Source organism: Acromyrmex echinatior, chromosome 12, assembly GCF_024713525.1.
Source record: "Acromyrmex echinatior isolate Ae372 chromosome 12, ASM2471352v2, whole genome shotgun sequence".
Classification (NCBI taxonomy): domain Eukaryota; kingdom Metazoa; phylum Arthropoda; class Insecta; order Hymenoptera; family Formicidae; genus Acromyrmex; species Acromyrmex echinatior.
The window spans coordinates 2,553,959-2,565,738 of NC_141863.1; the positions used below are offsets into that span (position 1 = coordinate 2,553,959).

Consider the following 11,780-nt stretch of genomic DNA (forward strand, 5'->3'; position numbering starts at 1 on the left):
GATAGAACTGTTTACAGTTTGTGTGAAGTTTACTTTTCTTTCCTTTATATTTTTCTAGATTTATTCTGGAATGATATTTTTATTATTACGATTCCTAACGATATTGAAACGATATGAAAAATGTAATAGAAAGGTATTTTCAAAATTATAAGAATAACATTATTATTTAACAATTAAATTACCATTAATCGAACCTCTACAAGAAATATTACCACATACATTAAAATGTATCGATAGATGAAAACTATTAATCAAAATTATTGAATTTTATATTTGCCTGTTAGTTGATAAAAAAAAGTCTTTCCTATTTGTTTTTAACCCCTAAAGTTTCGGGGGCGGTGATATGGGGGAGGAGCAGCAGCCGCAGCAACAGGTTTCTCAGTCGCCCCACCAATCACATCATCAACAACAGCACGACGCACACCATCATCATCGTCAACAGCAGCAGCAGCAGCAGCAGCAGCAGCAGCAGCAGCAGCAGCAGCAGCAGCAGCAGCAGCAGCCGTCGCAACACCATCACCAACAGACGCAACAGTATGTTCAGCTTGGGGCGAGAGAGGTCCCGGTTCCTGAGGGAGGGGATAACCGGCACCCGACAGAGGCCTCCATTGCGCCGGAGGGACGCCGCGCCGGCAGTCACATGCCTCACTCCACGATGCATCGTTACGGAACCGAGACACTCTCACCAACCACAACGGACCATCATCACCATCAACAACAGCAGTCGCATCATCATCATTTATCCGAGGTGCATCAGCATACCTCTCTATCAGCCGTCGCTCACCGTCATCTAGAAGATCCGCAGCAACATCATCAAGAAACTGACGAGGATGTGGATCGAGGGGTGAGCAGCATCACCGCGGCCATGAGAGGTGCACGGAATGATTATTTAGGTGTACTCTTCTCGAATCTCTCTTCGTCAAATACTACATCTAGTAATGGCAGCAATCATCATCATCATCATCATCATCATACGTCGCATCACCTGGAGGATGTGTTGTCCGAGGAACCTTATTTGCAACATCAAATTCGCGGTGGCGGAGGAGCTCCCCCGACTGGCGGTGCTTCTCCATCAGTGAGGACCGTCGGTGGCTCTCCGACCTCCAGCCATAGTCCGCACGATGATCAGGGTCTCTCATCGCCACATCGCCAAGCCCAGGAGACTGGTTACAGTCCCACTGATCAGGGCAGACCATTGCAATCTTTTACGCATCTTACGGCTATGCAACCACCACCGTCGGTGCAAACCAATCACGGATTGCAGGAAGCCGAGCGTGTATCCGATCAGCTGTATATTGACTCGATCTACACGCATCACGCCGCTGGTACTCCTCATCACCATCAGGACCAACACGATCAAGGTCCCTCCGCGCCGCATTCGCCCAGTGGTCCGCTCTCCAGGTTAGTAATCGTTATCGTTATCATTATCGTCGCACCACACGGACAAATGTGTTTGATGTGAACGGAATTCACTTGAGAATGTATTGAGGATCTAGTTCCCGTTATTGCCGAAGCTATATTTCTTCCCTCGTCTTTAGATAAAATTCTTGTTTTTAAGGGCGAAATTGTTTTAGTGCTGAGAATAAAATAAATCAGTGAATAAACTAGTGCTGAACGCGAAATATTTTCGACGTGTCTTTCAAAGCGGCGTTATAGAGATGTGCTATTGGCGCTTTATTGTTAGAAGATCAGTTTAAAAAATCAATCGCGATGTAATGTTAAATTACATTATTATATTTTTTTTTTTTTCCGAGATCTGCGGTTATGTCGCATAGAAAATTGTTCACTCAAAGTTCATCGTTTACCGAGAATTCATTCAGTTACCGTCTGTGAAATATAAAATGTAATACGATACATGCTTTGATACGATACGAAAGAAGAATAAAATTAAAATTATAATATTTGATTCACAGTCAGGAAAACAAAAATAATATTGGCTTCATACCGGATGTTTAAAAACTGTGATTTATTTTGATAAGGGAATAAGGGTCAGTTGAGGATTAATAAATTGAACCAGTTAGCTTATAATGTTCGGTGTGTTGTTCGGTTTGTCAACGATATAAAAATATTTATGTTAAAACATAATTTTTATCGAAAGTGCGGTACGATCAAAAGATTATCCAAGACGTATGCCCAGACTGTTGCATCCATGCAAACGTACGGTCCTTTCCTGTGCGCAAAAATATTTACTCGCAAGCTTTAAGAGCTATTCCGCTTCACGCAGGTTTGTATGCGTAGGCGATACTTAATATACAGCCCGAAACAAAGCGCAACCGTCGGAAGACTGCCTGACCCTATGCTAACAACCGTATGAAAGCGAAGATTGTCCCCACCCTCATTGCTATGTTTGTTGATTTATCTCGGGCACGAGCCTATGAATTTAGGTACTAAAGATCCTAAAGTCGTCTCTCTTCATCATGATTCTCTTTCTCTCTCGATAATATCAATTTTTCTCAGTCTTTGATCGTCTACCAGTTGTTTCAGTTTCAGCAATTAGTCTATATTTTAATATTTTTCTCTTTTTTTTTTATGATAATAATTAATACAAAGATAAAACTATAAGATGCCGGCATTTAAATAATAATAATGCCGTGAGATTAATGGTAATTGAATTAAATAACGAATGAGGGATAATTTTACTCGGATTTCGCGCGACTTTTGCTCTTAGCGCTTTTCTCTTCATATTCGATACTTGCTGACGATAAGGGTTCATTCACCGATCGAAATGATCCACGCATTGGATCGTATTGTTTGCTACCCTCTGATTCTGGGAAAGGGAACGAGACAGATTGCTCGCATTGCAAAACTCGCATCAAAGGCATCATGCGTCATATCCATGATTCTATGTTGATTCATTTGATTTGATGCGCGCATTTGTGCGCACAATAACTGTTGGATTTATCTTTATTACGTGACAATAAATGGGAATGTATAAAGGAAGTATCGCACCTTTGGCAAATAAAAATTCGCGATTCAATAAAAATTCAAAAAAAAGAAAAGAACAAATTATTTTTGAGGAAGATGTTATTAATTAATTGCAATGAACACGATTAATAATTTTCTTCGATACATCAGTTATAATACTGCCATTTTATTTTATCCATGATTTTATCCGTCAATGTAACTGGTCTTATCCCGGATCTGCATCCGATAAGATTTTATTGACTGATGAATGCAACTTACTGATAGATTCCCATTGATTGTCACTTCGCAATTCTATGAAAAAAGAGCAATCGGATAATCACGCTTACTTTTATCGTTTATGTCGAATGTAATCGAGAATAACTATAGAGAGAAAGGGAGAGAGAGAGAGAGAGAGAGAGAGAGAGAGAGGAGGGTGAGAAAAAGAGAAAAAAAAATAATTCGTATTTCTTAATTCACGCACTGTACACGTGCACGGATCGCGACCTTTTAAATTTGATAGCAAAAGTTCGAGTGCAGATCGTGATCCGTTTTTCTTTTGTTGCTTTTTTTTGGATGACGCGAGAGATTGCGCCAATGCAAAAAAATTGTTCTGTTATGCAATCATCTGATAGTTACGTAAATTTGTTTCAATTATATTCTGCACATAAAAATTATTTGTCGTTAATAGATCATCAAAAGAAGTGATAGCAGATAATACTAGTCTCTTGACTGTCATAATTATTATTGTCTAAAATATCTTATAATATATCTTATATGATACTGCACGCAGCAATCTTAAAAAATAGAGAATTAATTACATTATGATAACGAGTTCATTAGTTAATATAATAAAACATTAAAAAATAACATAATGACGGATATAGTGAGAAAATAATTAAAATTTTCTCTTTTTATCTTTTCCTCTTTCTCACACTTCAATTATATAATAATATTTTATACGTATAATTTAAGTAATTAAAAAATCTATTATATAAACATGTAAATCGTAATCATTGATGATGATGCAAAATTTGTAAAGCTGACAGTTCATAAATATATCCACATACACTGCGAAATGACACAGAACAAAACTCTTCGTTTTGAGAACAAACTCGTATCGTTTAATTTTCTGTTATGAATTCTCTTTATTATAACATCATTCATATATATTTTTTTTAAATTTTTGAATTGTGATATCATAAAACTTAATTTTTTTAGAATGTATAATTAATAGTTTTGTAAAACAAACTATAATATAAAATTAAAAGTTTCAATAAATATTAAATATTTTACGCAATTTTATAACTACTACAATTTTTCTATTTAAAATAATTATATATATATTATATATATATTTATGTATGTATATTGTTCTGATTCGAAAGTATCACGAGGCACGTGCAATATGCAGCTGTCTACACCTAAAGACGATTTCAACATTTGTTTTTCTCCGCCACGAGCGGTAGTCTTTCGATGCGAGTTTGCCGGCGGAAGTGACACGTAGTAGATTTCGCTTTACACGTAGTATCCTGACAAGCACTAATTTGTCATTCAAAATAATTATCTTCGTCTAATCGTAATATTTATTATAAAACTCTAAATACCCAGCGCATTATTATTCAGGTATTGGCAAAAAAGAGGAAATAGTAACGATTTTTCGACGAAAAAAGTGACAAAAATAATCTTTGAAGTGTTAAAATAATAATCAAACTTTTTATAAAATTTTCAAAGTAGTTAAGGCTACTTATTAAATTAAAAAAATAACATTTATATTCTTATTTTGGTTTATCTTTGGACAGCCTAATATATAAGATAGCAATGCATTATTATTTAGATGTTCTTGAGAAAGCAAAAAGATAAACATATTCATTCAGATGATGAAAAAATAGATGAAAATTTACAAATGCAAAGCAAAACCTATTCCTGAAATGTGCAACAAGTATTTGTAGTCGTCAAAAGTTATATTTTCTTTTAGTTTCACATCTATCTGAAACTTAAAAACGACAAATTTAACGACAATTTAAGTAATGAGTACCTGTGGAATAGTACCAATAGTGAGTGAGTAGCAATTATTATCAAATATGAGAAAACAAAAATACGAATAGAGTGCTTATGTTTTATAAATTTATGTCAACTCAAGAAAAACAGATAGCTATAGTGATTCATTTTGGGTGATAATAACTAATTTTTAATAATTTTTAAAAAATGAACAAAAAAAAACTTCTATGAATTGTCCATGTAATATTTCAGTACATAATACGTTATTCAAATCGAAATTATGCAAATAGTCCGGATCTTAGTATTTCAATACTGAAATTTTGAGAGAGAGAGAGAGAGAGAGAGAGCGAGAGAGAGAGAGAGAGAGAACTGTTGGATAAAAAAAAAATGTTGCGTTTTTAGTCTATGACGGCAGTCTCTTGAGACAGGACGAAAGTAAGTATTCTCCACGAGGCGTAATCGGCGGAGAACGTGAAACAGTGGGGCGTCTTAAGTGGTCGATAACGATGGTGGGGATCTCTCGTGACAGACTCAGTCAGAGAAGGCAAAGTTGGGGTGCACTGCGAAATGTGATCGCGCCGGTGATATCTGGAGGAGGGGAAAATATGTAGAAAATAACAAGTGGGGATAATTGTCCGTCATCGCAGGAGGGTCTCTTCGAGTGGGGAAGGGATTCTTGCAGAAGGGGAAATCCTGACCACCTTCGAGGTCCTCCAACTCCATTCGGCTCGACGTTTCGTGCACTCTGTTAGATTATATTCCGCTCAGTTCTTGTCTGCCCGGTGACAGATACGGGACGCTCTCTGGCTCTCTTTTCTTTTTTCTCTGTTTTTTTTTTCTTTGCCTTCTTTACGTTGTATGACAAAACGAAAACGAACATAAGAGGAGGAAGAGGAGAAGATATCGAAGCTTATCACCCAGTTTACGCCCGCTAAGATGCAGTGAGTCTTTTTCTAACGAAAAATTTATTTTATGAATGGTGTGCTTTGGTCATTTGTTGATTCGTTTCATGATTGATATTTTTATATTTTCTGGAATGATGCTTGGTGTATGCTGTTTATTTTTTATCATAATGTGCAATTAATTATATTTTGATAAAAATTGTATATATTACGCAGAATTTAAAGATTGTATAGAAATTATGTGAATTATAAATGTGAAAGAATCGATAATAATACAAATATATTGCTATGTATTAAGAAAATAATTGCAAATAATGAATAATTACAATTATATATATATGTATTCATCATACTTGCGTAGAACCAATGCAAAAGTCAATATAAAACTTTTGTAGTTCTTCTGATAAATCGATAACGTTATGACAAAATTAATTTATTAAATTCATTAGCAATATATATATTTTTTAACCTCTTGTTAAATATATTTTTTGTTTACTTATAGTTAATCTAATTAATCTTTAATATTGTTATAACATGATATTACATTTAGAGATATATACACGTATATATCTATACGTAGAGATATACGATGTAACATTTTTTTATCTACCAGTTCTCTCTCTCTCTCTCTCTCTCTCTCTCTCTCTCTCTCTCTTTCTCAAAATTAACGAATTTCAGTTTTGAAATTAAGATTCAGACTATTGGCATAATTTGAATAAAGGAATATTATATTGGATAGTTCATAGTTGAATTTATAACGCTGCTATTCAATCACTTAAGTTTGATTATTATTATAATAAAAGTTATTAATTGAAAAAGCCGTTTTAATAATTTTTAATTATTGAATTATATTTTTTTATTGCAATGTTATTTATTTTGTTTATAATCATGAATGTATTGATACGTAATTAACCACTTTAATTATATGTATATTCTTCTTTTTTGGATCCATCGATTAAATGTATTTTCTTTAAAAACTCAGGCTTTATCTTGCCAAATAAAAATAAAGTAAGTAGCGACAATAGCAACCAAATAAATGCAGCGTGAACGAAATATTGTAGTTTTTTATAATATCGATATTAATTAACATTTAATTGGCACTTGAATATCTAAATCTTAATCTGAAATGTGATTCTCTTGATTTACCGATATTTATATTAATATATATATTCAGCCTTTTACTTATTGTACTTTTATTGTACTTCACAATTATTAATTTATTTGATAATATATTTAAATCGCAACCAGATAGAGATGTGCCGTTTAAAGAAAAATAACTTTTATCTTAATGTACAATATATTTAATATGTGTCTTTTACATTGATCTTGCGCGCGCGTACTTTTCAAAAATGCAGTTCTCTATTCGCGTTTGTATCGCATCTGTAAACATTATACTCGTATACTAACACGATTTGATCTTGCGCTCTGTCAACCCTGACCGTATAAAAAGATCAGCGATGATATCTTAAACAATCTCAATGCGGCTAAGCAAATAAGAAATGGTGCCCTTCTTATCTTTCGTCATACAAGATATCTACCGTGTTACATGATTCTTGAAATAGCACAGACCTTTTCGTTATATTAAAATTCTAATATTTCCTATAATCATAATTTCCTAGAAATCTATTATTGCGCAGATAGAAAAGAAAAATAAGAGAATTAATTTACAATTTTGATATTGAGACTTTAGTGATTTCCAAAATTAAGTTTTAAGAATTAGACATAATATCATTCGAGCGTAAGAAATTTTAAGATTGTGATGCTTTTCAAAATTATGGAAAAGTATGAAAAAATGTTGTATTCATACTATTCAGCCGTGATGTAAGAATATTCTTTAATCATGTATTCAGTTATTTTGAAATCTAATTTCATAGTATCGAAAAAATTCTAGAGTTTGCTATCGACTTCTGCATTGATATCCATTCAACGTAAATATAAATGCATTTTTTATCTTTGAGTAACGCATATATAAATATGTACTTGATCAGTAAGCTTATCATTCTCATCTTTACGTTTACCCCGCCTTCTTCCGCGAGCCATCGTGAGAAGCGTCTTATCAGCTCGGTGGATTCAGATAGTCCTACGGCAGCAGGGCTATAACCCCGTTGACATTAAACTCGCTATATTGGATTTCGCAAAATTCGCACTCCTCACCAACCGTGCGGAACCCTCGTCTTTCTCCGGTGGCAAATAGTATGCGTATTATGTCGATTATCTTTTGTTTATTAAATAAACTTGTCACGCATACACGCATTGTAATTCCGACAAGTTAATCTGGAATTCCCCATCGAACGTTGAATGAAAAACAATGAAAAAAACACTGAAATTAATTCATGAAAATACTCATATTATCATCCACTTTAATGTTGAATAATTTCTATACATCCGCATAAGTATAAAACATGTTATCAAATTATGTCATAATTCGCATTTGTTATTTGTCGTTAATATTAGAACTTCTTATCTGAACCGATTTCATTAACATTTTTTTATGGATTATCTAAATAATTATCGGTTATTATACTTGAAGGAAGAGTTGTAGGAGGAAGAGTTCGAGATTACTACAGGCGGTGCGGTGCGCGGCGGTAATAATTAAAAGTACGACGGGGATTCTTAGAAGAAACCCGAGATCTGCTATTGAGCTTCTCGTGCAACCGTTACGCATAGAACATGCGCGTACACATACATCCACGCACTGACCATAAAATCGCCCTCGATTCCTCTTAGGAATGATGTTACGTCATTGAACATTCGTGTTTGTCAAGAGCAAACTATAGGCCACAGGAAACACTCTCTTCATTTGTTCATAGGATGAACAAATATAAATTTATTGTATTCTTTGTTTATCTCTTTCAATGTGTTTAGAATATTTATTTTTAATATTACATTAATTGGTGCTCTGAATAATTAGAATATATGAAAAATTTCAAAATTTCGTTACTATAATAAATATTTTAATTTTTTTTTTTTCTAATCTTTTATAAACTATACGTTATATTTTTCAGAGAGTTCAGAATTGTAATTTTATTTATTTAGGACTTAATCAATATTTGAATGTAGAACTTGGGACGCATTGTGTATTTTTTCGCTATTTTTCTGCAACCTTTCATGGTTTGTCGAAGGAAGGTCGCCTTCCAGCTCGCCACCATCGGTCGTTTACATTGCGAAACGCATTAGCGAGACGGATCGTGCGCATCGTTGCACCGGGTGTGCAATTGCACGCAGCGCGTGCCCATTTAATACCATTTCCTCTCGTATTAGTGGTTTACAAAGTGCCCGATTGCACCTGGTGATGGACACAGCCAACCATCCAGGATACGAGCAACCAGTTTCACTGGAGAACGGTCTCACTCCTGATGCACTCGTATTGCATCGGACGTTCCATCGCACTTAACCGATGCACTTAAGACGCATCCTCGTGCCCGCCGAGCTCGTGTCAGACGTACGACATATCCTAAGACAATCGAAACCGTTAGACGACTCTCATCCACCGGTATTTACATTACCGATGTAAAATGCACGCGAGAGAGAGTTTATCGCGAGTCCAACTCCTACTTGCGATCGGAAATGCAAATAAGGATAAATTTTATTTTTCGACATAAGAATTTTTTTTCTTCGATACAATCGACTTGAAAATTTTATTACTTTTTTTACGGAAATTACTTTTTTATGGAATGTTACTAGAAGAAAATTTGTTGTGTGCTGATTGAAAAAAAAAATTTAAATTCTATTTACAAATTATTTTTTACCCTCCTTCCTTCATTTTGCAATTTATTCAGAAATGTATGTCTGTCTTCTTTTGTATCGTTAAAAATATTTTCATTTTCATCGTCGTCGATATCAATATCGTTTCGTATCATAACCTACCTTAACATTATGTAAATATAAATCGTCTAAGCAAATTTCCTGAAAGGTCGGGCCACATTGGGTGTCGAGTTCACTGTTAGCCTGCAAATTTTATATTCGTCACAACTCTTCTGGCAATCAAGAGTAATATGCTGAATATGCGTTTTTGCATGCGAGTCGCGGTTTTCGTCTAGCATTCACGTGCGAATAACATGCATGTTATAAGTATCCGTGTACAATACAGAATACCAAGTTATAATAGAAAATTAACATGAAGAATTAAATTAATTAATAAATTCTGTTCACACAAGAACATTGCTAGATGTATATTACATGCCAATATTTAAATAAAGTTTGTATTTCTCTAAAATTTTCTTTTTACAATTTAAGCTATGTGTGCGTCACATGATATATTATATATACGTATGAAATACATTCGATTTATATTATTAAATTTTATCAATATATGTCATATTTCAAATATTTCGAATAATTTCATTATATATCTTTGCCCTCTGTATCTCGATTCTAACATTTAACATATCACAAATGACACATATCGCAAATCTCGCTTTACGTTTAATTTTTGAGGAAATTGCACGCGCTTATCGGTGTTCCTATCTTTCTTCGTCGATCGGCGCGGCGGTGAGTTTGGAGGCTACCACGTGAGAAGTATCTCGGCGGTAATCGTCGACATCGCGAGAGCGATCGCAAAGGTATCTCCGGACACGTACCGGTACGCAGAAACGTGCCCGGGCCACCGCGCGACTGCTCAAGGCCGCATCCGTATTGACATCACTGCGAGCGTACAGCGATGCTTTAGTTTGTTTTACGCCGGTCGCTTCTTTACCTTGTTTGGGACACGTTAATACGCTCGGAGATAAAATGCACGTGCGCGATGCGCGCGTGGCATGCACGACAAAGCGCACCGACGGCTTTTTGCGCATTATTGTACGTATAAATAAAAGACTCTCTGCCAGAAAAAGATTTATCGTTAGACAAAAGAAGGAGTCTACCTTCATTTTTGTTTTTTTTTTTTTTTTCCAAATAGATTAATTTATATTAAAATCAATAACGATTATGAATAATCGTATTTCAAAATATGTAATTGCATGCTACATAATCAAAAGGCAAAAAAAAAAAAACGGATAAAAAATAATTTTTCTAATTATTTTCGTGGGAAATGTAAATGAAAAACGTTTCTCAATGTATAAATATAGGTAATTGTTATAATTTTCGTGGAATCACAAATAAATATTACCGATTTCTATTCGTACACGGTTGTTATCCTTGGCTACCGTAACAATCGGAATTTTTAAAAAATCTCTCGAAAAATGACATCCAGAAGATTTATTATCTCGAAGAGCATTCCTCGCCGAAGTAGGTGTTACTGTAAAAAATGCTTAAGTGGAGACACATAATTCGCTCGTCATGCCAAATGTCTAGAGACTCGTTATGTTATTCTATTCAGGTTCAAGTTCAGGTAGAATCCTGCTGCGCTCCTCAAGTGGCCGTCGAGCCGAAACCAGGTATAAACAACTCGTAATGGTAATGGCAATGGTAATGGAGTAGCCATGTCGTTCCGGACTTTCATATGATGAGGGTCATCCGTACAAGTAGGAGACACGAAGGGAGGCCGAAGGGGTGTTTTCTTCCGTTCTTTGGTTCGGGCACGCGCCTGCGCCCGCATTATATGACTCAAACCACGGTTTCCGCTCTCCCGCGACGGTTACTTTCCGGTCTTTCCGACACGGAACAGTGAATTTTTCCAATGTATGTATAATGTTATGCGTGATAATAATACGATAGTCCTGTTATCGGTTACAACGATATGTTTACATGAATTAGTTGCATAAGTGGGGAATTCTTTATGCCTTTTTTCTTATTACAACCGTATAGTAATTAAATATTCTTCGTGTTAATTATTTATTTTTTATCTTTATACTTTTCTGTTTAGAATTCGTCTCTTTTCAATGTTAGCACGAAGTTTAAAAAATGTCAATAGATTATAAGTTTGTGATTGATTTATAAGTGTACGCGATCTAGAGTCAAGTATATGTGATCTGTAATAAAAATAAGAGTAATTCTCTAGGGTCGAACGATTGATCCGAACGATCGATTCACGAGATA

General features: G+C 34.8%; 1 protein-coding gene across 4 annotated transcripts in view; it reads left to right on the forward strand.

Moving 5' to 3' along the window:
- The window catches only part of LOC105153867 (uncharacterized), a 58,291-nt gene that overhangs the window by 32,812 nt on the left and 13,699 nt on the right, over nt 1-11,780 (forward strand). For all 4 annotated transcript variants that reach the window (XM_087412130.1, XM_087412129.1, XM_087412128.1 and 1 more), the window contains one exon: nt 328-1,401. In XM_087412130.1, the coding sequence (XP_087268256.1) occupies nt 328-1,401 (1,074 nt within the window). The remainder of the gene's footprint in view (nt 1-327; nt 1,402-11,780) is intronic.